Genomic DNA, 27,467 nt, shown 5'->3' with positions numbered 1-27,467 from the left:
ACCATCTACTCAATAAAATAAATGATATCATCGCACTAACTTACGCCATGTCAGTGAAAAATAATACATGCACTATTGGTACACTGCTCCTTCAGTTGCAGTATATTTTTTTGAATTTGTGTTCCTATAGTCGCGGCATCTATTTTTTTTATTATAGGATCCTCCATTGTAGGAACATTTTACCGCAACTATAGGTACAAGTGAGAAAAAAAATGAGCAGTTGTAGTGGTATTTCATCAATTTTGAAGCAACTTAAACGAAGCTTTCAACTATTTCGGATATCAATAAGCCAACACGTCGATGGGCAGTGTCGATTAGGTGAATGATTCAATGAAATCAGTATAAATGGCACTACCGCAACTATAGGAGCACCCACAACTAATGGATCACTTAACCTACACTACCCGTCATAAATACGGACTCACTGAAATAAGTATTGCAACACTCAGCCTGAAAAGTTTAGCATCACCTCAAAACAGGTAAATTTACATTGCTATATCTCGAGATCCTTACGACTTGCAAAGAAGCGATCTTCAGCAAAGTTGTTCAGAGGATCAAGGACATCCGGAAAGCAAATAGTTTGGTTCGCGATTTTGCCGCTTGGTGGCGCTAGTGAGCATGTAATATTGAGCATTTTAAACTAGTTCTAGCTTGTGATCCCTAAGAGATAGAAAGTTCGGGTCTTCGGCAAAGTTGTTCAGGGGTTCAAGGACATCTGGAGAGCAAACAGTTTAGTTTTGCCGCTAGGTGACGCTAGTGAGCATGTAAAATTGAGCATTTTAAACTAGTTCCAGTTTCTGATCCACATGAGATAAAAAGTTAAGGTCTTCGGCAAAGTTGTTCAGAAGGTCAAGGACATCCGGAAGACAAACAGTTGAGCGGTTCCACGCCGTTTCGCAAACCCGATTATTTCTGTATTTTTTGAATCGTCTGAAAATTTGCATACAGATTCTTTATGACCAAAAATGCCATTATGCACTTTCAGACCGCCATTTTGAACCTCGCCTTATTTTTGAGAAGGGCGTATCGGAAAATGCATGGCAAATCTTTAAAAATCTGTAATTCGAAAACGGATTGTCCGATCGATTTGAGATCTTTTACAAAGTTGTAGGTATTGCTTAGGACTATATGGAGAAAAATATGCACAGTAAAAAAAGTTACAGATTATTTTTTATTTCAAAAACAAAATTTTAAAATCGATTTTCTCCAGAAACGCAGTTTTGATTTTTTTTATTTTTGGATATGTTTTATGTGATTTATTACACAATGTTTCAAAATGGAAGAATTATGGACAAAAAAGTTGTGATATTTTAAAAAATTACAGATTTTGAAAAAAAAATCGAAATAGAGGAAAACAATAATTTTTTATGTGATTATTTGAAAGTACAGAAAAATTGCAATCGAAAAGTACCTAGGTAATTTTTTTCTAGGTTGCATCAATTTCGAGATATACTCACATATATATAAAATTTTTAATTAAAAAAAGAAAAATAGGCCCTTTTCAAGCTTATTTCGTGTTTCTCCATTCCAGAAAAAAAATATTATGATTGAGCGAATCGTAGCTAAATCGTTTATCGTTTGATCAAAACATTTATGCTTAAGTAATGAAAAAAGAGTGCACGGTAAAAAATATAAACGATATTTTCAAATGAAAATTTGAAGCTAATAGTTCTTAAAAACCGCACCATTGATGTTTTTAATTTTTGGATATATTTTGAGGTTGTTGTAGGTATTGTTTAGGACTGTTTGGAAAAAAATATGCACGGTAAAAAAATGTTACAGATTATTTTAATAAAAAAATTAAAATCGATTTTCTATGAAAATGCATCTGTGATTTTTATTATTTTTGGACATGTTTTAGGGGACAACTTATGTGATTTATTGCACAATGTTTCATAATGGAAGAATTATGGACAAAAAAGTTATAATTTTATAAAACATTACAAATTTTGAAAAAAATCGAAATAAAGGAAAACAATATTTTTTATGTGTTTATTTGATAGTACAGAAAATGCATTTATAAAGAAAAAAGACACGGACACTCATACTTATATAAAAAAAATTCAAATAAAAAAAGAAAAATAGGCCCTTTTCAAACATATTTCGTGTTTCTCCATTCCGGAAAATTTTATTTTGATTTCAACAACACAAACCAAATCAAGTCAAGTACACAACACTGAAGACGGCTTTACAGTTGAGGTTGAAATATGCGTATCTGTCGAAGGATACAATAGTAGAATTAAAAGGAACAGTACTACTCATCTTTTTGTATATTTACAGGCATTGTACTAAACAGGCCCCACAAGCGTTTTCATCACTTTTGCCTGTGTTAGTAGGTATGATGAACAAACACGTTTTTCTCATACCCATACATTTGGACATGGTAAATGAATAAGAGAAAAACGATGCTTTTTTTCAAACGTACTTCATGAGTACAAAAATAGTGCGCTATGTTGTAAAGTTTTATCACTGTAGCAATCATCATTGAAAAAAATGCGGTACAAAAACTTCGTGGTGTGAAGTACCTATGTAGTATATAAGGTAAGTCTGAAACCGTGAGAGCATTAGTGTTGTATCAACAGTGATTGTTCAGTGATTGTAGGTGACGTTTATTTGCCTGTGAAATTGACGTGCTACGAAAGAAGATACAGCATTATATTTTGGATTAAGGAGGCGTTTTACAGAGGTATTTATTTTTGTTGTGCGTGAAGCTGTACAAATATCATTTTTTCGCAATGAGTTATATCAGTTCAAGATGTATTAAAGTGTTCAAACAAAGTTGTTATAAACATTGTCGAAATCTTACGGAAGATAATATTCAGAAATTGGTTTTGTTGGGATTTGCTGAACAGAATAAATTAAATAGTAAGCTTAAAATTTGTGATTCTTGTTGTTTAAAACTGTCTAATTGTACTCAACTATCTAGTAGCGATGACTCATCGAGCAGGGATCATCACTTGCTTAGCCCTGGGGACTAAAGATACACCATTGTGGTAGAATCACATTTTCAATGCCACTTTTAGATTTACCATGTATATCTCGGAAGTGATGCATCTCAGCTTAATTTTACTTGAGCATTTTTCGATAGAAATTTTTTATATTTAAAAATACAGGTCGGACTCGATTATCCGGAGACTCGATTATCCGGGGTTTCGATTATCCGGGATTCGATTATCCGGAATTTTAGACTCGATTATCCGGAACTTGATTTTTGATGTTCTTTTTTTTCAATTTTTTGTATAAATCTGAGATAATTTGGTATTGCAATAAACAACATGAATGGTTTTGCAGTTCTGAACGTATTTAAGAACATGGGGGTTTGAAAAAGTGTTTTTTGTGTATGCTGGTCTAAACATTTTTTTTTCTTGTAAAGACCCCTACTGTTCCTAGAAATAATTTCTGGCTACGCCACCGCATTTTATATGATAACAACAAAAAAAGATAATATTTAAGTTCTTTTATCGAAGATTTCAATTTTTTTCTTAGTGATTTGATTATCCGGAGGATTCGATTATCCGGAGTGAAAAAAAAATCGATACTCCGGATAATCGAGTCCGACCTGTATATAGTTATTTTTCTGTACTCAAAATAAACGCACCAAAAATATCGTTTTACATAAATTCGTTCTAATTATTTTTTTTAAATAGTTTATTTTTTATCCAAAAATTTTCCTTTTTGAGGCATTGTGCAAGAAATTACAAACAATATGCTGCAAAACATATCCAAAAATTAAAAACATCAATTTTGCCGTTTTTAAGAACAATAAACTTCAAATTTTCATTTGAAAATTTCGTTTATATTTTTTTACCGTGCATACTTTTTTAAATACTTAAGTATATAGGTTTTGATCAAACAATAAACAATTAAGCTACGATTCACTCAATCAAAATATATTTTTTCTGTAATAGAGAAACACGAAATATGTTTGAAAAGGGCCTATTTTACTTTTTTATATGAAAATTTTATATAAATATGAGTATATCTCGAAATTGATGCAACCTAGAAAAAATTTACTTAAGTACTTTTCGATTGCAATTTTTCTGTACTTTCAAATAATCACATAAAAAAATATTGTTTTCCTCTATTTCGATTTTTTTTTCAAAATCTGTATTTTTTTAAAATATCACAACTTTTTTGTCCATAATTCTTCCATTTTGAAACATTGTGCAATAAATCACATAAGTTGTCCCCTGAAACACATCCAAAAATAAAATAAAAAAATCGAAACTGCGTTTCTGGAGAAAATCGATTTTAAAATTTTGTTTTTGAAATAAAAAATAATGTGTAACTTTTTTTACCGTGCATATTTTTTCCATATAGTCCTAAGCAATACCTATAACTTTGTAGAAGATCTCAAATCGATCGGACAAACCGTTTTCGAGTTGCAGTTTTTTAAAGATTTGCTATTCATTTTCCGATACGCCCTTCTCAAAAATAAGGCGAGGTTCAAAATGGCGGTCTGAAGGTGCAAAATGGCATTTTTGGTCATAAAGAATCTGTATGCAAATTTTCAGACAATTCAAAAAATACAAAAATTAAATTTAAAAAAAAATCGTCATGTTCGGTGGAATTGCTCATAAATCAATACGAATTTGCACGATGAGTAAAAATTAGGGTGAATCGCCAAATGTTGAACGGTTAAGATAGACGTTTTTATGTTATTTGATTTTAATGGAAATTCTGATAGAAAGGTTGCTAAAAAAAGCATTCAACACCGTAAGCGATTGTTTAACATTATTCCTGTTACATTTTTGGTACTGTAATGTTTATTTTGAAATAAAAAAATATATATTTAAAAATATAGGTCTACACTCAATTGTTGAACACATACATAACCCATCTTATCCTAATGTTGAACGATTGTCGCTAAATGTTGACTTTACTCCCGCGTTCATTCAACTTGTAAATTCGCGCTCCTCGTCGGTTGTGAGGACAGGGTAAGGTCCGCGAACCACTTTCCCTGACCACTCTGGGCTGAGACGGAAGTGGATCGTCCCCTGTGGCACGCCATAGACTTTAGCGGCTTCTGCTAATGTACATTACCTTCGATATTACAGCATCAATCGCGAGATTGAGGTTATACTCCGGATAAATCGGCAGCCGATGCGCAATTTCAATCATGATGTAAACAAACAAACGGTGATGGCATTGATGCCATAGTGAAGATATTGAAATTCGAAGAATGATTCAGGATATAGCCAGGGTTGCAATTAATTATACTTTACTGAATCGCGTTTTTCATCATTGCAACAGACACCATTATAGGATTTTTTAATAATAATTAATCAACAGATATTTGAAGCAATAAACAATACTATATTGTGTAATGCAATATTCCATTTCAATATAGGTGTTTACTACGAAAATAAAAAATCTGGCAATACTGTCGATGAAACCAAGACTGTCATGTTATGCTAGTGTTCAACAAATGGAAAATGTACGTGAAACGAAAGTGCAATTGATAAAGATTTTATGTAATTAATAGGTACGAGTAAATTGTACGGATGTTTAGAAAATAACTAAAGCAGACTTTTACTGATATCGTGAATAGGTGCTTAACCCAATATACGTAGTATGTTTTACTACACAGTTTATTTCATAGCAGCCCCAGCTTAAGTTTTTTTTCTAAGAGAATTGAAATTTTCGTTTCACCTACCGATAAAAATTTTCAATAAATATTTCGTTTAAGAAATTAATGTGCTAATTAAATTTATTGTGTCCAATAGTACAGCTAACTTACAAAATAATCTGTATAATTTATTGAAACTGTTTGAAAATGGTTCAATTTCCTGTTTTAACATGGTTTCTACAGATCGTTCAACATTTGGGTAGCGTTCAACAATTAGCGAATTACCCTACACTGTGTTGATCCAGAAAAACTCTCCATCGTGTAACTTACTTTTAGAACGGAAATATCTCCCAATAAAAACCAATAACCAGAATAGTAGCCTTGATTGAAACACGTGTCGATCCATAAAACCCAACCATTCCAACCGCATTCCTTCCCGACTGGTCAAGTCGCACAAAACAACATCCTGAAATTGTTTTGTCAGTAGCTAGAGGTACGAAACGCAACACAATCTCCGAGGTACGATCATAATCAAAACAACCATCGCCATAAAATATCAACAACAAAAAAAAACGTTCCACTTTGCTCTGCTTCACTAAATCCAAACTCATGGCATTTAATCACTATCCTCGTTGGACAGCAGCAGTGCTACAGCGCACGCTGTGACCAAATGGGGTTATTATGCAAGTTTCATGTATCTCAGATTTTCTTTCACAGGAAGGTGCTTTTGATCATAAAATCGTCTTTTGAAGTATTTCAAAGTGACCCATAGAAGCTCATAGTGAAGATGAATCGAAGCCGAACCTCGAAATTTCAAGTGCATAAATCTGCAGAATAAAACATTCATTTAGGCTGAAAACTTAATCCTTTGGGTAACTTGCTGGCGGTAATTCTCGCATAACTTATAATCTCGCCCTAAAAGCCATTGGTAACCATGTGTGTAGCTCATTGTTTCTGAGCATTTGAATAGATTTACACGTTGTTTAACAACTCTATGGTGAAGAAAGGATCATTATCTACCTACCAGTGATGCTGGTTTGGATGTTTATTCCTTCACTTGCTCAGAAACAACGAGCTACACACATGGTTACCAATGGCTTTTAGGGCGTCATCTCAGAGTATGCGAGAATTATTCGATGAAGAATTCAGATGAAACGGATGTTCGGTTTTTCAGATTTACGCTCTCAAAAATTTGAGGTTTGGCTTTGATTCATTTTCATCTTATTTGTAACATATCCATGTAACATTCAAGCATCTTTAGTTGAAAATCCAACGTGATGCTGTAACAATAAATGAATTTGGTTTACTTTTTTTACTTTTACGCTATATAGAAATTTAAATATTTTTATCTGTGTACAACGCGCTATAAACCGCATTACCACTATTACTGGACACACGCTACTATTACATCAGCCACTCCATTCATTGTCCTCCAGACATAAGCTTCTCTAAAAAACTTTAAAAGACGCTTTAAAAAAAAAAAATCAAGAATATTTGACGGTTTTCACAAGCTATATCAAGGGCAACTTCCTGTGAAAAAATAACTGATGTACTTGAAATTTCCATAACAACGCCATTTATACATACCGTGCAGCATTGATATGACCACTCACTTTGCCACCCGATCGAAGACCAACCGACCGCAAAAACGAGTGATCGAGTCCGTCCGATCGCCATCGTCGCTCCGAACTTTACCTCTTAGCCATGCATAGCCTACTTGAGTTACGCTCCTCGCCTACTGTTGTCGAGCTTTTAGTACACTCTTGACCGCACTCCGATCCGATTCGATCGTCGTCTTCGTCGTCGGCTTCGCACAGCTAGATCGTCATCATCCATCCAGCAACAGCGCCTTTTCTGCAGAACCTCATTGTCTCAGCCCTTGTTGAAAGTGCTAGGAAAAATTGTCCCGTCTATTTATTCAAAAAGTGAGTGTGAAAAAGTGTCCTCGCCAACGATGAATCAATCCAACCGGTTCGAGATATCCGACGACGCGGATGAGCTCAACCAGGAGATCGACGACACCAACTTCCCCCGGAGCAACTCGATCTCTAACGGGAACGCATCGCTACCGGAGTTGAACGGTCATGGCCCCAATGTGAGTACGTCTACCACTTCCAGTGCCCCCGCAGGGGGAGGCACGACTTCGTTTGCCGCGCGGCGTCGATCGAGCAGTTTTCGCAAGGAGGAATCTACGGATGATGCGGAGTGCTCGGTGGCCAGCATCGGGTCCGGTATTAACAGGGCCCACCCGGTACCGTTGAGGACATCCAGCTTTTCAGGTGAGGTATTCGAAGGTGGGGCAGTTCCGAGTACGCCACGCACCATACTGACGCCAGGTATTTTGGAGGGGCGGGTTCATGACCTGAATGTTGTGTGTAGAAGGCTTTGTTCTAGCTTTAGAGTCGAAGCATGTTGGACGCGGAAGCGATTTATTTTCACCAGCTTTGTCTAAACTCTTTGAATAAGTTTACCCAAACAAACTGTTTTTTTGCTGTAAAAAATGTTCGAAATTCTTTAGCGACTGCTTCATTATCGGAAAGAATGTTAACAAGATTAACAAGCATCTGTTTTGATGATCGCACTACAGATAACTCTCCATAACTCGATATCGAAGAATCGAGTAAGAGATAGTTGACTGTGATCCACATATGAACAAATTCAGTAGAAAAAATACATACTCCGTAACGCTTCCGCTTCCTTAACGTCGAGACTTTCGTTATCACGCTTGAAAATATTTTGACGCACCGAACTAGAGTCGCTCTCAATCACCTCCATATTTTTGTTGTCTACATGTGCTATTCAATGGGATGTCTTATAAAGAGAGAGAAAAACACTTCGATGGATTATTATCAGCAATGTTTTGCTTTATTTTTACGCTTGGTGGTTTCTTGTTTCGTTTCATTAGCCATTTGAAGACATTTATTCCGGACTGCCTATCGATTTGTACCATATTAAAGGTTATCGAACCAATTATTTGGTTAATGGATGGGTTCACTTCGCGACAGTGAGTAACTGCAAGAAAATGAAAATATTTCTTGAAATATTCATATTCTCCTTTTTTCTCGTGTTACGTCACTACTACAATAAAGCCCATCTTTCAGATAAATCCATTTACGATCAGCTACGCAGTTATTATCTAAAAGCTTTTTTTTGCTTATTGACCATTTTTGCATTTGTATACCTATTGTGTGGCGAGCACAAAGATATTATATATCCTGGGAAGCAGAGTTGCTCGTTATCAGTATCAATGCTTAAAATTTGCGGATTTGTACAGGCCGATTGCGATAGGATTCGGATCAATCTATATCATACCAACATCATGCTGTCTACTCCATCACCAGTGCATCGATGGCCATAGACTGTGGATATCACTGATGGGTAGCCTTAAATTAAGCAAATTAAATGGCAATTTATCAGTACGATATTTTTGACAGTGCTGCAAATAGTTTGAAACTATGTGTTGGTCACTGAAAAACATTAATAGCATAAATAATTACCACGTGATCACTGATTCTGCAGTGATTATGATCTAGAGTGCGATGTCGCATCACTGCTGTTGGTTGTCAAATCAAAGTGATATGGATAGTTTGCAAGTGATATTGATAGTTTTAGAGCATCAGCATTATCTCGTTTCAAGTATTTCAGCAAAGTTGTCTTCCTCTAGAGCTAATTGAAACGCATAAGCCCGTAGCTCGATACATTTTTTCCGTAGAAGAGTAATAGATTCTTTTGCAAGAAAAAATATCATTTTTCCACATGTACGTATAGTTGAGGCAAACAATAACATAATTTTAGCATGACGATAGTTTTCTTTTGGATTCTGAATGAAAACAGTCTTCTGAAGACATCTTTCAAATTTATTTCAAGGTTGAATTTTGTGTCTTGTCTCTTTTTAAACTTTAGAATACGCAAGTCTCGAGATTCGCCAGCCTTTTCCGAAAACATTCCGATTGGAAGTATCGAATGCTAAATCCGTCAATCTGTGTGCAAATTTTTTGTGCACCAAGGCGTACCTGAAACGGAAGAATATTCTAGTAGGGGGATTAGGGGCATAATGGACACATTAATCAAATGCTTATTTGAATCCCAGAAAATGGCAAAAATTTTCAGTTACTCTCAGCTTGTTTCCAAATTCCAAATTAGTACGACATGCTGCATTCATACATGGTGAGAAAAGTCATATCAAATGTCGAAAAAACGATATCGAAAATTGGGTGGAAAACAAGACTGATAAAAAGATATCGGGGCAAAATGAGCAATTCCTTGAAATTTAGTAATACAGTTAAACCTCCATGAGTCGATGTTCCATTACACGATATCGACTCATGGAACCATACTAAAAACCTAATTTCATGATTACTATGATGGTCCCCTCAAACAGCTTTCCATAGCAATGCTGTTCCATGACTCGATATTTCCATGCGTCGATGGTCCCTTCAATATCAACTCATGGAGGGATGACTGTAACTTTATTTTTATTCGGTGTCAAACGTTCTAATAGGTACAAGGAATCTCCCTCTATCTCATTAGAAAGAAAAAACTTCTCTAGGTTAGTTACGTTGATCAAGAACTAGATTCTTCCACCGCACTGTGCTATATTTTCTCGTTTTCATGCGCTTTTTGAATAGCGCCCAAACCGTTGATTTTAGCGATATAGTTTGTTCGGAGAAGTTTCTTGGTATATTAAAGCGCAACTTTTGACGAAAAAGGTTTTGTGATCAAACCACCTAGCAATGAGATAGAAAAACTCTTTTTTCAAAACATTTAGATAGAAATATGGTGTCTTTAGCAAAGTTGTAAAATTGTCAATTTGAAACAACTTTGCTGAAGACACAATTTTTCTATCTCTTATACTTTTTGAGATATATGCAGTTGTATGTGAATGGCCCCTAAAAATCATATTTTTTATCACAACTTTTAACCAAGATTTTTAACATTTTTTGTGTTTTCTACAAAGTTGTTTGTCATAGAAAAGCCCGTGTTTTTGCTGAACATATCATCACCCTATCTTTTGAAGTAACAAAGTTATTCATGAATTACTCTGTTTTCAAGGGGTAGTTTGGCCTCTATAACTGGTTTCGGCGCAAAATGGCGCAGACAACTTTTACAAATCATGAAAGTACCATATCTCCCCTTTCGGCAGTTGATAAAACTTTTGTCTATAAGCGTCTTTGCATGGGTTTCTACTATCAAACAAATAAGCCTTATTAAAACGAATTCGACTGATAATTATTTTACTTTAAGAGATAGAGAATTGTTCAGCAAAAACACGCGTTTTAAGATGTTTAATAACTTTGTAGAAGACATGAAAATTTTTAAAAATTTAAGTAAAAATTTATAATGATATTAAACAATTTTTTTCATACAAATTTGTGTACTTTAAGTTAAAAAAGAAATCGTAACTCTTTTACAATATTTTTAACATTTTCCATGTCTTCAACAAAGTTGTTAAACATCTTAAACGCGTGTTTTTGCTGAACATTGTTCTTCTCTATCTCTTAAAGTAAACTAATTATCAGTCGAATTCGTTTTAATAAGGCTTATTTGTTCGATAGTAAAAACCCATGCAAAGACGCTTATAGACATGTGAAGTAAAATTTGAATCCGTGATTATAGACGATGATCTTAAACTCTTGAACCGTCTTAAAAACGTGAGGAGAAGGCAATTTCAACGCACTCGCGATCCTGCTATGAAAATTATATGGCAGGATTTGCAGAAAGAAATCAAGAAACGTTTTGCACAATTAAGAAACAAAAATTTTGAAAATAAGATTTCTCAATTGGACCTTGGCTCTATGCCCTTTTGGAAATTATCTAAAATCTTGAAAAAACCTCAGAAGCCAATACCGGCATTGAAAGAGGAAAACAAATTATTACTAACGAATTGCGAAAAAGTTCAAAAACTTGCTATGCAGTTTGAAAGCGCGCACAATTTTAATTTAGGACTTACTAGTCCAATTGAAAATCAAGTTACTCAGGACTTCGAAAATATTCTCAATCAAGAGAACGTTTTCGAAAATTCCTGGGAGACTGATGTGTAAGAAGTGAGAACTATTGTTAGAAAATTATAACGATGATGGAATTTTCTACATCCTCATCAAGAAACTTCCAGAAAGCAGCTTATCATTCATAATTGATATATTTAGCAAATGTTTTCAGTTGGCATATTTTCCTGACAAATAGAAAAATTGTAATTTTTTAAATCTGACAAAAAACCTGCAGAAGCTTCTAGCTATCGTCCAATCAGTTTGCTTTCCTCCATCAGTAAACTTTTTGAAAAGGTAATTTTGAACAGAATGATGGTCAACATCAACGAAATGAAATTTTTGCCAATGAATAGTTCGGATTCCGCCATGGCCATTCGACCACTCATCAACTTTTACGTGTAACAAATTTGATCCGTTCCAACAAATCTGAAGGCTATTCTACTGGTCTTGCTCTTCTAGACATAGAAAAAGCATTCGACAGTGTTTGGCATGAAGGCTTGATTGTAAAATTAAAAAAAAAAACTTTAATTTTCCAACATACATTGTTAGAATAATTCAAAGTTATCTGTCAAATCGTACACTTTAGGTTAATTATCAGAACTCCAGGTCTGAAAGACTTCCTGTAAGAGCTGGTGTTCCTCAAGGCAGCATTTTGGGACCAATATTATACAATATTTTCACATCTGCCTTACCTGAGTTACCTCAGGGATGTCAAAAATCCTTGTTTGCAGATGACACAGGCCTTTCCGCCAAAGGACGAGGCCTGCGTGTCATCTGTAGTCGATTGCAAATAAGTTCGTATATATTTTCTTCATACTTGCAAAAGTGGAAGATTTCTCCTAATGGTTCCAAAACTCAACTAATAATATTCCCACATAAACCAAAAACTCTTTATTTGAAACTTTCGAGTAGATATGTTGTCACGATGAGAGGGGTTCCAATAAATTGGTAAGATGAAGTAAGTATCTAGGGCTCATGCTAGATAAGAATTTAACTTTCAAAAATCACATTGAGGGCATTCAAGTCAAATATAAAATGTCTTTATCTCCTTATTAATATCAAAACTTTGTTTTAAGAACAAGCTTTCGATATTCAAACAGGCCAGCCATGTTGTATGCTGTACCAATATGGACTAGCTGTTATAATACCAGCAAGAAAGCTCTGTAGAGATGAAAAAGGCGTTTTAGCTGCTTGTCTAGACTGAAAGAGCCGAAAACCCTTGAAAATACCTTGTTGTTTCGATGATCTTGTTTTGAATATTCTCCGTAGATTGAACTCATTGATATTAGTGTTAGCTTAGAATCAGTTACATGAACTCTAATGTGGTATAGCCCTAGAGCATTGTATTGTTCGTTATCCAAGGACTAGGATCCGGAATTGATCTCTAGATCTCTTAAACAAGATTGACAGATTCTCCATCAGTGGTGAGCTGCATTGGCCACGTCCTTGTGGCATCTTGGTAAAGTAAGATGATAAATAGCTATTAAAGAGAGTTTCCGTGATCATTATTTCATAAGCAACATGGACATCTGCATGAAAGTATAAGTTTTGTAGTCATTGTATTCATCTACGTTTCAGCTTTTTAAAGCCAAGGTTAAGGTGATACAGTTTGGAATCTAACTTCTAAGATTGCACTAAAACATAAAAGGCACTAATCTCGCGAAGGAAGCAACACAGTACACTTTTTATGTTGGCTTTGTGCACTTGCTAAAAGCCCACGGTATACACAACAAAGTAAGCTATTCCCACGTGTAAACAACGATTTTCAATAAAAACATGTGTCGTCATTCCTATCGTCAAGCATGGGGCTAGAAGGATAGTAAAAGAGAGCAGGCTTTGCTTTCTCTTGTACTCGTTCGAGATTGCGATAGGAATGACGTCACTACCAAATGTCATTTTTCGGAATATAATACCTTGTTTCTTTTTATCATGCTAAAAGCCTTAAATATGAAGATTAGGAACGTTCGTCGGCTGTTTCTCTAGTTTGGTGCCTTTGAAAACGCGTCGGCCATTGTGACGGCCATCTTTGGATTCCGAGATGTTTCACCTTAAAGCTAATACAGAACCCATGGTCTGCTTAGCAATCAGAAGAGATGGCCGTTAGGTCACGGAGTACAAGCAGCTTCGTAATACCTACTGTGAAAGTCTTTAATTTCATAACCTACTAGATTTCACCGTACCCGAAACCATGACTCATTTTCAAAGTCATCAAGCTAATTGGATTATGTGCACGGTTGAGCGGTGTTCACTATCAAACGAAAGCATACGGCGGCGGGCAGGAGTGTAATAGGCTTTGATTAAGCAGCATTTTATGCTCCGAGCAGGGATTAAATATTCATTTACCGGTCAGGCAGTCAGTGAGATGAAAGTGGTCAAATTGCTCAGTTGACAGGGTAACATGTTGACCCCACGCGCTTCGGTGCAGATTTGCGGTCGCCGGAATAATACGCTGTGGCATCGACGTGTACTTACCTCTCTCTCTCTGGACTCGGCGGACACCTGCCACAATTCCTCCAGCGATTGTTATGTATGAATATTTTGCTGTAGATCAGTGTGCCGCCCGGCAAATTATATTCCATTAGGGGAGCCCGGTTGTGTCTGTTGCCGGAACAGGAGTCTCCCGGTTACCACGCGGCGCACAGAGGTTCAGTTTTTTATAATCCTGGTAAAAACATAATTTTCATACATGGTTTTCAGTTCAGATAGTTAAGAATACGCACCAGAAAATTAAAAAAAAAACGTTCTACGTTTCTACATGTTGAGAATGCTCTAAAAATTCTGAGCAATTTGATTTTCAATTAAACTATGCACCCATAGCAGGGTTTTTATTTTTTTTTTCCTATTTTAATGCCAGATCTGGCTTCATAGTTTTACAAAATATAACATAATTACTAAAAGTGCTTAAAACCAGGGACTAATTAGGGTATATAATTTTTGTTTTTTTTTTGTTCCTTAATTGAGTAAAACGTTTTTTAATTTATTTTTGCAGATTCTGCCATACTATTTTCTATTCCTTTCGTTTTAAGACGGCTCAAGTGTTTAAAAACATCGTCTATAATCACGGGTTCAAATTTAACTTCTTATTTTGGTATTGCACCTTGCTTCAACAATGGAATTTGTTTAAAGTTTCGAGAGCATTGTCAATATCAAGTTTTGTTTGCAAAGAAATGTTGACATCAAGGTTACTATCGATGTATGTTTCATATGTATTCAAGTCGGCTCGTAAACAATTAAAAATGGAGCTGATAGGATTGAGAATCGACAGGGACATAATCAGAATCAAAATCAGCATGAGTAACCAGTTGGCTACAAAGGTGATTAGAGTCGGTTAAGACCAAATCAATCGTAGAAAAGTTTCTAAAAGAGGAAAAACCAGTAGGGCTATCATAGTAATGAATTGAGAAACTCCTGAAGAGCACTCGTGAAATAAAATTCGGCCGTTGGAAGTACTTTGCGAATTATTCCATGAGCGATGGTTGGCAATGACAAAACATTTTGACTTATTGCGAGTCAATTTCCTCTATTCAGTTTGAAATAATTTAACTTGCTGACCAGTGCATTGGAAAGGTAAGAAGGCAGCTATGAAAGTATATTTACCATTGGCGTAGCTAGCATTTTTTTCTGGAGGGGGCCTAGGGGGGGCCTAGCAAATATTTGTTTTACAGAAGAAATGACGGTCGCAATAATCACGATTTTCACAAATTTCGTAGTTTTTACAGATTTGTATCGATTTCATTTATTTCTTATTTTGTCTCATTTCGCGGCATATCAGTGATATTTGTAAATTTCAATTATCGCTACGAAAAAGATTCATTCTTGTTGTATCCAGTCAAAACTCTTTAAAGAATTCTAGCAAAAAGTTCACAAGGATTGTCTTCTGTGTTTCTTTTTTGATCTTTTCAGGTATTAAATCATGTGGTTTGAAGAGTTTCCTCTGAGAATTCCTACAGGAATTTATTCATGAATAATGTTCGTACTTTGCAGCGCTTTTTTCAAGAACTCCTTACTAGTTTTCATTGAGTTCGTCCTGGGATTCCCCAAGAGAATTATTCTCAGACTTTTTGATCTCATCAGAAAATTTCTCGAAGAATCTCTATCGAACCGCTTAAAAAATCGGATTCTTAGTAATATTCCACAACAATTTTATGAGCACTTTAAAAAAAATGGAAAATGTTATTCAAGATTGCTCAGAGAAGCTTTCCGCAATAAATCTATATTTTTTTTACAGATAATTATTTTTTGATTTATCTAAAATCAAGGTGCAGCATCTTGCATTCCTTTAAAAATCTCTTGAAAATTTTTATTTGTTATTTATTTTTTCAAAAATTCCTAACTAAGCAATACTTCCAAAAACTTTCCCGTGAAAATAATCAAAAATCCAATCTCTGTTCAGAGATTGCTTAGAGAATTAATCTCGTAGATTCATCTGAAAAAAAAGTACCAAAGATTCATCTAAGCATTTTCTTTTTTTTTTTTTCTTAAAACCGCACTAACGATTCTTTTGGGATTTCATTAGAAGAAATTTTTCATCAGATTCGCTGAGCACTTGCAATTCATTCATAAACTTCTAAAAAAAATCTCCAGAAGTTCCATCAAGTATTCTTTCAGGTTCTCGAAATAATTCATTTTTTTGCGAATATAAATCTCAGGACTCTTCAATAAAAAAAACGTATAAAAATTTGAACACTCTCCATTTTTTGGTTCAAAAACTACTCCTGGAATAACTTAATATTTATATAATAATAGAAAATGATCCGTATTAAAACGTATGGAATTTTTACTGAAAGTATTTGTAACTAGAATTTTATATAATATTTAGTATGAACTTTAAAGATTCATGATAATATGATGTAGAAACCATTTTTTCCTACCTCTATAATTTTCAAATAAACTATTTTGAAGGTTTTACTATTGGCTATTTTTTAGTACTGTAGAAGTTCAATGCGAAAATGTGAGATTCTTATTTAAATCTTAGTGGAAACTTTTGCATTACTTTTAAAATTTGTTGAGGAATTCCTAATGGATTTTCAGGAATCAGAGACCATATGCATAAAAATTCTGTAATTTTTCAAAACTTGTTTAATTTACCTTTATTAGATTCTTTAAAACGTTGTTTTTTGGAGTATGGACAGTCGAACAATAGGTGGGCAATGGTACAATGAAAGATAGTTTCTAATATTTTTTCCACAGGTAAATTACAGGATAGTAAAAAGTTATATAATGGATTAACAAATAAAACAGGTCCATCAAAATCTTCTTTAGAAATTATCCTTAAAAGCTATCCTTCCTTGATTTCTGGTTTTCTAGAATTCTGCCAGAAAGCCTTTAGAAATTCAGCTTTCTTATCGCACAAAAAGTCAAACCAAGAACCAATTTCTAATGAAGTGGTTTAAGGAAAATCGATAAAAATTTGTTTATGAATATCTTCATAAATTTTCCCCTTCCCAGTTATTTTGCTACAGACTCTTCTACCGCTGTGCTAATTTCGAAAGCAAAATTTTCCTGGAGGTTTTCAACAAATTTCCTCAAAATATTCGAGGGCAAGACAATTTTTTTTCCAATTCTTGAATTATCCGGGAATTTCTAAAAAAGAAAACAAAGAAAACATTTTGACGCAATATGTGCAATATTTTGGAAATATTTCTTAAGGACTTTTGATGAAATTTGCGGAAGAATTTGTAATGAAAATTTTGGGAAAACTATTTAAAGCAATTCAAAGAAGAATTTGTAATAGAACTTTCAGTGAAATATCTATGAATTAGATTTGACAGAATTAATGATTTTTCAAGGGAATTGCGAGCGAAAACTGAATTTTTGAAGGATTAAGTAACATTTTTAAGGTAAATCCGGGAACATTTTCTGAAATCAAATAGATAATAAAAAGTAGACATAGAAGTGGATGTCCACCAGGATCTTTTTCTTCTTGGCATTACGTCCTCACAGGGACAAAGCCTGCTTCTCAGCATAGTGTTCAATGAGCAATTCCACAGTTGTTAACTGAGAGCTTTCTTTGCCAAAGTTGCCATTTTCGCATTCGTATATCGTGTGACAGGTACGATGATACTTTATGCCCAGGGAAGTCAAGGAAATTTTCATTACGAAAAGATCCTGGACCGACCGGGAATTGAACCCAGACACCTTCAGCATGGCTTTTCTTTGTAGCCGCAGACTCTAACCACTCGGCTAAGGAAGGCCCCAAAGTGTCCACCAGGATGAATGCTTTGAAAGTATGAACAAATCCCACAATATTGACTAATTACGAAAAGATTTGCAAAAGTTCTGAAGCCACCCTTAAATATTCCTTGAGGTGTTTGATTATACTAAAATTTTATAAGGTACACCGGAGCAAGTTGAAATGGCTGGTGTAAGATCAAATGGAAAGGTATCATAGTGAAATGGTAGTATGATAAGAAACATTAACACAAAAACATTAAGTTGATAAATGGTCCAAACGTTTAGGGTAGAAAAATCTGCCGATATTTTTTGTCATCATATTCAAAACATGGCATTTCATATTACCCCACCCGTTTCAACTTGCCTCGGTGTACCTTAATGCATATCGAAAAGCTTTTTGAAAAATTGTGCTACAAATCTATAGAATATTAATCAAATAATTTTTGAAATAATAATCTTTCTCGAAAAAATATAATTCAAGCAATAAATTTATTCATGCAAATCTACTTAAAAAAATTAATCAAAATCAAAGAAAGCTATGGTCGATTTTGTTACATTTTTTTCACGTCATGTTAAATTTCTACCATTCATTTCAAGAAAACTTGGCCATGCCGAAATTCCTTGAAAGTAAAGCCTTATTTTTCGATTTTTCCCGCTATGTATAGCCTGAGAAATTCCTATAGTAACTTTGTCTATTTTTTCAATTATTTTTTTCGGACATTATACGAGTTGAAGTTAATGTATGGATTTATTTAGAGGATTCTCATAAGGGTAATCATCATAACCACATACCTCGAGTAGGGTATCCTCCAAAAACATGAGAAATCAGAATGCGGTGCTGCTCTATGCTGAAACAGAATTATTTGGATTATTAAAAAAGCGAGTTTTTGGAATCAAACTTCCATTTTTTTGTACCACGGTATTTTTTACAATGGATATGTCGAAAAATTTCGCTTACCACATACAACAAGAAGCTAGTTCTAACAGTAACCAATCGATCGACAGCCGGACAGATAAGCTCTCGTTTATCGCGTGATTCACCAAAGTCAGAACCACCACGCTGATGCTGTATATGACAAGCGAGGTTTTCTCGCTATAGTATTCTACAACTACAATAATGTAGCTACTGAAGAAATGTTTGTCTATAACAAGAGTCTTGTACATTGGATTCCGAAGATTTTGCTGCATGTTAAATTGTTTGTTTGTTTTTAATTTTTTTAATTTTATTATCATCAAAAATTCTGGGGGGGGGCCTGGATGGTTCTGGAGGGGGCCAGGCCTCCCTGGCCCCCCCCTGTTTCTACGCCAATGATATTTACCAAGCTGTGTTTCAACAGAAGCACCCAAAGTGTCAAAAACTTTGGTTTCGAATGACGAAACAAAATGATGTAGTGATGATAGCAACTCCACCACATACTCCATCCAGTCGATCATTACGATAACTAAGTTTGGATTTTTGGCCTTTGGCCAGTACCACTGTGCACCGGCCGGATCGAAAACAGGTCGCCGGATTAATGCGTTAAGTCCTCCCCACTCTGTTACAAACAAAACGCGAGTCATGAGCAAATCGCATGACTGCTGAATATGAAGTGGCTTTGATTTGGATTGAATGGGATTCGACTGGTTAGCGTGGGGGGAAGTGGAATTCCATGTTCTGTGCCGGCACCGGAGGGCACTTCTGGGTCCGGTAATTATACGGTGATTATCGACGGCTTATTAGTGGCTGCAGGCTGCCGTGTAGAGTGTGCTTTACCGGGAGAGTCACTCGGTGACAGGTGCGCGCGGTTCTCCTGAATATGTTTGCCCGGCTGGGAACTGATTTGAAATTTAATTAGTTCGGTTTAACATCGACTGGTACACTGTTTGACATCCAGCAGGGTATTTAATTTGAGGTAATAAATAGCGTAGAACATTCCGCGGAGGACTCTTGACTGGCTATTGACTAGCTCTTGTTGTAGCTATACTTGAACTATATTTGAATTGTATCACATATTAATCAAATTTCGTTTGATTATGTCACTGACCACATTTTAAAAACCACAAGCGAAACGGTTTTCCCGATTCGACTTTGACTCATTCATTATTTAGTACACTAAAACGTCCGCTTAGGAGACTTCTGTTTACGTAAATTCCAATTACATTATCTAAAGTTAATACAATTCGTTTTAATTTGAGACCACATGGCGTTCGTTTAGAACCAAAGGAACACCTTAAGAGGCAAATAACCATCATCGTTTTCCAAATTTTCAAAACCAGTTTTTTTTGCTCAAAATTCAAGGAACACTCAAGAAAATCATTGCACTTGCTTTCCGTGATGCGATGATAGATTTCCATGAAGATTTTTTTTAAATTTGAACAAAAAAACTGATTTTTAAGTTTTGACAATTGCTGATGATTGAATGATGGATTCTTGAGCCTTAAAGATATAATATCCTTCATGATGATCGAAGATATAACGACTTGGGGTTGAATTCTGAGAAAATTGAGAGTATCTCTCATTTATCACTCTCTGTAACAATCATGAACCGCAACACATAATGAGAGTCTGTTTATTGTCTACTGCTACAGCTCTGATGATGTCGGGGGATAACAGTGCATGATTAAACCCATCAAAACAAGCTCCAAACCTAGGAGCACTATTGCTACGTTTATGAACCCCCGAACCATTACGTAAATGAATGTTTCAGTGTAAGTTGCATGTCACCGCACATCATCCAGTTTGATTTGATTACATCTGCTCGTGGTGTCACATAGCACATTGTATTTGCATGATTCATCAATCGCCCATCCCATCAATTGAACATTCCACTAATTAAAATTTCATTTTCATTTACGTTTGCACCCACAGGTCACGAAAAATGCACATTCCATCACGATCTGGAACTGGACCACAAACCATCGACCCGGGAGGACCTGCTGCCGTTCATGTCCAAATCGTACCGCATGTTGCTGAGCAGCCTGGGGGAGGATCCCGAGCGACAGGTGAGACCCCCCGAACTCCAAACCCGCTGAAACACATATATTTAAAGTTGAAATCTTCCCTTCCATTCGACAGGGACTGCTCAAAACGCCAGAGCGAGCTGCCAAAGCGATGCTGTTCTTCACCAAAGGATACGACCAAAGCTTGGAAGGTAAGTGAAGGACTCGAACTCGGACAGGCACGTTCTTCCGGTTCCGACACAAATCGATTGTGAAATTTTCTTTGTCCGCTTGAGGGAAATCCCCGGATCCCACAATGCAGGTTTCCTTTTACGATGTCCTTGCGATGCATTTTGATGCATTATGAACCGGAAAGAAGAGTATGGACTGCCATGAGGGGCCAATGCTTTCAAAATGCATACATAGTTGAAACATAACTACACAATGACATTCCCCGAAGCACTCCGGTTTCGACTTCCGAATGTCCACAATGGTAAAAAGGGAATCTTGTTCCATGGCTGTAATAATACTCTTCTGGGAGCGATGAATCGGAGATTTGCCATGGTGACAACACTGTCTGGATCTGTTAAAAAAGATACCTTTCTCGGAATTCAATCCCAGCTGGTGCAGAATTTGCTTCTTAGTGTTTCAAAAAGACTCCTGCTGTTGTTCACGAAATAATTTCAAACTTGAAGAGGGGGATTAAGGGCTTAATGGACACATTAAGCAAATGCGCATTTTAAGCCCAACAATGACAATACTTTTCAGTTACTCTCGGCTATTATCCAAATTTGATATAAGTATGATTTGCTGCATTCATTCATGGTGACAAAAATCATATCGACTTTTATAAAAAAAACCGAGAAAGAAAATTTGGTCGGAAACCAGATTGGTAAAGGAGTATTGGAACAAAATGATTACTTTCGTGGAATTTAATTAATACAATATTATTAATGAGTGTTGAACGCTCTTCTTTAACCACAATAGCGAAAAAACAGCTTCACTGGGTTTGATACTTTGTAAAAAAAAATACATTCTTCCATCGCCTTGCTTATACATATACCGGGTACCCTCGCTGGTATGACCACATTTAATCTGAACACTTTTTAATTTGTACCCCACTAATTTGCACATAGTTCATATTGAAAATGGTTCAAACGTCATTTAGCACATGGAACGGAATAAAGTGAAATGGAACACTGTGGAACGGGACGCAGAATCGAAACAAAACAGCGAAAGGGGTAACCATAAAAACGATTTTCTGTAGTTCGTAAGGCTAAACAATTTAAAAATGAATCCCGATGGTTTGCATGAGTTACCGTTCAAATTAGCGGGGGTGCACGGTACCAATTTGAGGCTGAAAAAAAAAGAGTCAAATGTCAAAATTCAATTGAAGTATAAAATAGGCTTATACCGATAAAATGTTGAAGAAAGATTCGAATTCTCAGAGTTAGGTCCAAAGGTGATGACTAAAGCTAAATTCACGTGATTAGTTCTCATTATTATCGTGGCGCGGGAAGTGTCCTATCCACGTAGGACATGTCCTACGCGCAATAATTATGATAGGACAGTCAAAGCATTGTCCTACACATGATTCAACACAAAGTGACATCATTCCTACAGAGTTTCTACAACTAGATGTTGAATTACTCAATTCTTGTATTAAATTCCTTGAGCTTTCGTGGAAGTATTTCTTGACAAATAACTAGAATATGCATGGAGAACTATCGAGAAATTCCTAAAGAATCTGAACAATTCATGGATTAACCCAAGACCGATAGCATCGTGTACTGAATAAACGCTTATGAAACAAAGCTCGCATGTTTTAAACAGCACGAGCATAGTGCTGCTGGTGATGACCGATGATGCTCTGATTTCTCAAGGTATTCCTGGAAGAATGTGTTGACGATGTTTGGAGCAATTTCTACAGAACTCTCGAAGCACTCTTTCTAGAAGTCCTTGACTAAACATTTCTGCAAAATATTCCTTGATTAATTCATAGAAAATTATTAGAATAGTTTCCTAAACATGGCTGTCGTGACTCCCGAGCTCTCAGCACCTCGCTTGTCTGTTCAATAAAAAGCGTGCTGAGGAAATGTTAGGGGTCGCGAAACCTAAATTTGGGAAACGATGGATTAGATAATATTTCCCATGATTCAAAAAACATATTCTGGAGAATTTCTCGAAGAATTCTTGAAGAAAATACCAAAAATACTTGCAGAATTTTTAAATGAATTCCAGCGAAAAATTTAAAGGAAACTACACGCTGAACGTTGCATTAATCATACAACACGCTTTTCAAGCCGGGAAATGAGATATCCCAGAATTTCCGTTTCTTGGGAAATAATTTTCTGTTTCCCGGAATTCCCGTATTTCACGGAAAGTTCTATTTCAATTGAAGAATAATTCAATTATTACAAATTAAGCTATCATACAATTTACTTAACATGTCATATAAACCAATAATCTCACTAGATCAATTTATTTAACAACCAATTTATTTGTTTATTTTTTTTTTTCAGAAATCAAAAAGATACTGTTTAAAAATATATCGTTTAGACTATAGATGCATGTTCAAGAAAGATTTTATGCAAGGCATGATAAAGGATCTTTAAAGGATCAATTTCGAATTGAGAATTATGAATACTGAAAAAATATTAATGGATTTCGTTCAATATAACAGCCAGAATTTCAACGAAAGACACTTTAAGTTCAGTGCTCTGGAAGTTCCATTCAATGTTGGTAAACATGATTTGGGCTCTATACGATAAAGGTTAAACTTTATCTTTTTATTACATTGACTTTTGGTTAATGTTATCAATATTTTCGTGCTTAAGCATAGCATTAAAAATGAAGCCAGCAGAATTTTGTTTTGGAAAAATAAGTTAACTACTAACAATACGTAGAACCATACAGATTTACTGGATTAAAATCTAACATATATAGAATACGAAGCATTGAAAATAGCTTTGAAGTTTGTTTTATTTTCTGGTTTTTGAAAATTTCCCAGTAAAACGGAAATTTTTGGAAAAATGCAATTGTATTTACCGTTGCCCGAGAAATCAAATTTCGGGATAATTAGAAATTTTACGCACGGCTTCTTTTTTTTTAAATTGGGCAAAAAAGCGCAAAAACTTCTCAGCACATTTTTCCAATGCCAACATTTTTGTAAGGGACTGGCTTGCGATTCACGACAGTCCAAACATTATTTGTTCTTTGTTTGAATTCTGCGAAGAATCTAATGAAAAAAGACATATTCACAGCATTTTGATATTTTAGTAAGAATTACAGAATTATATCATTTGCCTTTAGGTATTCCAGTTTTGATCAAAATCTGTCTAGGTGAACTGGTCCGAAATTGGGTTTGAATTTTGATGAAATAATATATCTCTGATAAAGTTGATCTTACCAATGATCTTGAAGCTTTTTCAGTTTTTGTGTAAACGACCAGCATGGAAGTAGTCACTTTCAATTTTTCAAAAATTGAAAAAAAAACCTGGACTCGCGTGAACATAAAGATTTTGCCAACGTTTATCCTACCTATGGTTTTAAATGTGGATGCGCCTCTGGATCTCATGATTTTTATTGTACAATTTTATGAAAACAAAAACCCAGTTACGTAGATCTGGAGAAAACCTAGAAGAAATCCACTAAGACAACACTACTGGAAGAATTCCAAGAAAAAAAAAATCTAGTTCTATTCCGCAGGAGGAGGAATTATTTTTCATCAAACGAATACTTTTAAAAATCTATTTACTCTTGTAAGACATCTCATAAACCCTTACTAGAATCCTTGGGGGAGCCCTGTATAATCTACTGGGAAAAATTGTAAACGTTTTCTTTGGAAAATCTACTAAAATAATAACCCTTTGAGGAATTCTCGAAAAAATCTCGGAAGATACAATACTATATTCAGAAAGATTCACCATGGAATCCACGACATTGCTTCTGAAGATATTCCTAGCTTAGTACCTTGCAATCATCCTTAGATGAATTGAAAAGGAGTTCCTGGAGAAAATCATGACACAATCCTTAAACAGAAGGGAGCGGTTCCACGCGAAATCGTCCATAAAATGCTGAAATCTGACATGTACCATTCCGATTTGGATGAAACTGCGCAGATGTATTAAGTATATGAGACGAAAATTATCTCATATAATTGGGGATCGTTAAGAATCGAGAGTAACTTTTGATAAGGGCGTATGTATTTTTGGCACCACCATTTAAAAAAAATTGTACCTCGGAAACCGTTTGTTATAGAGAAATAGTGTCTGAGGAGAGATGGTAGACAAGCAAATAGTCTTTGTAAAAAAAATATACACTGAAAAAATATACTCTTATTTTCATGAAAAAAACAAAATTAAACCTTAAAACTAAAATTGCAAAAAATAGGTATCTTCGATTTTTTTCAAATTATTTCTGTAAAATTTCAATGTAAAACCAGATGTTTGAGGCACAGTTTCAACATGGTGCAATCTAAAATAAAAAGTTTTTTTAAGAGCAACTTTTGGTGCATTTCTGAAAATTCAATTTCTGGCCGTAGGAAAGACGTTTTGATGCTGTAATATGATTCTTCATCCAAAAACAATTCGAAATGCTGATAACAATGATCTTCCTAAAACTAGCCGTTTTCAAGATATTTAGGATTCAGTTATATTAATATCATTAAACTTAAGAAAATACGCCCGTTTCATAAGTTACTCCAGATGCTCCACCAACAATGTTACGTTTATCTCTTTCCACATTAATATCCCATGTTTTAAGGACAGTTTCAACATGGTGCAATTTAAAATAAATTAGTTTTTCTATGGGCAACTTTGGGTGTATTTCTGAAAATTCAATTTCTGATTAAAGAAAAGGCGTTTTGATGCTGCAATATGATTCTTTATCCAAAAACAATTCAAAATTCTAATATCAATGATCTTCCTATAAGTAACCGCTTCAAGATATTTGGGATTGAATTATATTAATATCATAAAACTTAAGAAAATACGCCCGTTTCTTGCATTATTCCAGATGCTCCATCAACAATGTTACGTTAATCTCTTCCCACATTATTGGGTATTTCGTTCACCACTGGACTGCGCAGCCAGTTTTCATAAGTGCGAGAATGTAATTAAAAGTGCGATCCTGCATCAAATCTTGTTGGTGTCTTCAGCGCACTTATTCTACTATTTATAATGAATGAGTGCGCTGAAGACATCAACAAGATTGGATGCAGAATCGCACTTTTATTTTCCTTCCCTCACTTATAAAAACTAACTGCGGAGTCCAGTGGTGAATGAAATGCGCAATAATATCCCATCAATTTTATCTTTGACACTTACACAAATAAACGAATTGTTGAGAAGTAACAATAACAATATGTAACAATATTATTAGCCGCCACCAATCCCTCCAAAATGATCCGTCAAACAAACCAAGACAAATACGGAGGCAATGAAAACAATAGTTGATCAAGCGCTCGGCCACTGCACATGGTAAAGGGCCATGTGATGCCATTGGTGGCACATTGAAAAGGATGGCTACTAGAGCTAGTCTGGCAAGACAGCATGAGCATCCAATCACTAATGCAAAAGCTTTGTATGAGTGGGCTAGTAAGCGGAGAGAAGAATACCTGACAAAATTGTCATTTTGTTTTGTGACACAGGAAGATTACGAACAAGGATCAGAAGAACTAATACATCAACAAGCAAAGCTAATTCCAGGAACACAGAAATACCATTGCTTTGTACCCATTTTCGAAAACAAAATCGCAGCAAAACTGTATTCAAGTGATGAGGCAGTAAGCTATTATAATGTTTATAGAAAAGTAAAAACATAATCAAATAAGTTGACATTTAATATCTGTTGTATACCAATATATATTAAAACAAATAAAAATATTAAAATTATGTACAATAATCGTGAGAATAAATAAATAAGGTTAAGAAGTTTAAAGGCGTTTTTCCTTCTTCCCCTCCTCAACATCATTCATATTATCATCTTCCATCGTAATACCACAGACAAACAGAAGTAACACCTAGAACATTTTTCACAAAATTCTCTCGACCACAAATACTACCACCATCTAGTGAGCTTATTGAACGAAATAACTTTTTGTGCCACATGTTCAACAGGTGGCGATAGTGTGAAATGTCAAACACGAAGGAAAGCGACGCGCGCGCCTCTGGTTGTGAACTTGAAAACTGTTGTATTTTAAACTGATCGTTAAATTCGTGGGCGATGGAAATTTATCCAGTGTTACGTCTGTTTGTCTGTGGTAATACTTATATTAATTCTCAACAATATTCCAACAATCATCCTGTATCTTTCGAACAGTTCATCCAACCATCTAAATGTCAAAGAAAAAGTAGATGGGATATTAATGTGGGAAGATTAACGTAACATTGTTGATGGAGCATCTGGAATAATGTAATAAACGGGCGTATTTTCTTAAGTTTTATGATATTAATATAATTCAATCCCAAATATCTTGAAGCGGTTACTTATAGGAAGATCATTGATATTAGAACTTTGAATTGTTTTTGGATAAAAAATCATATTGCAGCATCAAAACGCATTTTCTATAACCAGAAATTGAATTTTCAGAAATACACCAAAAGTTGCCCTTAGAAAAAAAAAATTATTTTAAATTGCACCATGTTGAAACTGTCCTTAAAACATGGGATATTAATGTGGAAAGAGATAAACGTAACATTGTTGGTGGAGCATCTGGAGTAACTTATGAAACGGGCGTATTTTCTTAAGTTTAATGATATTAATATAACTGAATCCTAAATATCTTGAAAACGGCTAGTTTTAGGAAGATCATTGTT

The 27,467-nt window shown here is 35.1% G+C and overlaps 1 protein-coding gene across 5 annotated transcripts in view; it reads left to right on the top strand.

Moving 5' to 3' along the window:
- The window catches only part of LOC5574112 (GTP cyclohydrolase 1), a 71,352-nt gene that overhangs the window by 22,338 nt on the left and 21,547 nt on the right, over positions 1-27,467 (top strand). For 2 of the 5 annotated variants that reach the window (XM_021840397.1, XM_021840398.1), the window contains exons 2-4: positions 7,459-7,848; positions 20,579-20,712; positions 20,786-20,861. In XM_021840397.1, the coding sequence (XP_021696089.1) occupies positions 7,524-7,848; positions 20,579-20,712; positions 20,786-20,861 (535 nt within the window). In that variant the 5' untranslated portion in view covers positions 7,459-7,523. Of the gene's footprint in view, positions 1-7,287; positions 7,906-20,578; positions 20,713-20,785; positions 20,862-27,467 lie in introns of those variants that run through there. The other 3 variants (XM_001661131.2, XM_021840396.1, XM_021840399.1) reach the window with 3 other exon arrangements.

Source organism: Aedes aegypti, chromosome 2 (assembly GCF_002204515.2).
Source record: "Aedes aegypti strain LVP_AGWG chromosome 2, AaegL5.0 Primary Assembly, whole genome shotgun sequence".
Taxonomy (NCBI): Eukaryota; Metazoa; Arthropoda; class Insecta; order Diptera; family Culicidae; genus Aedes; species Aedes aegypti.
This window is presented reverse-complemented; position numbering and strand designations above follow the sequence as displayed.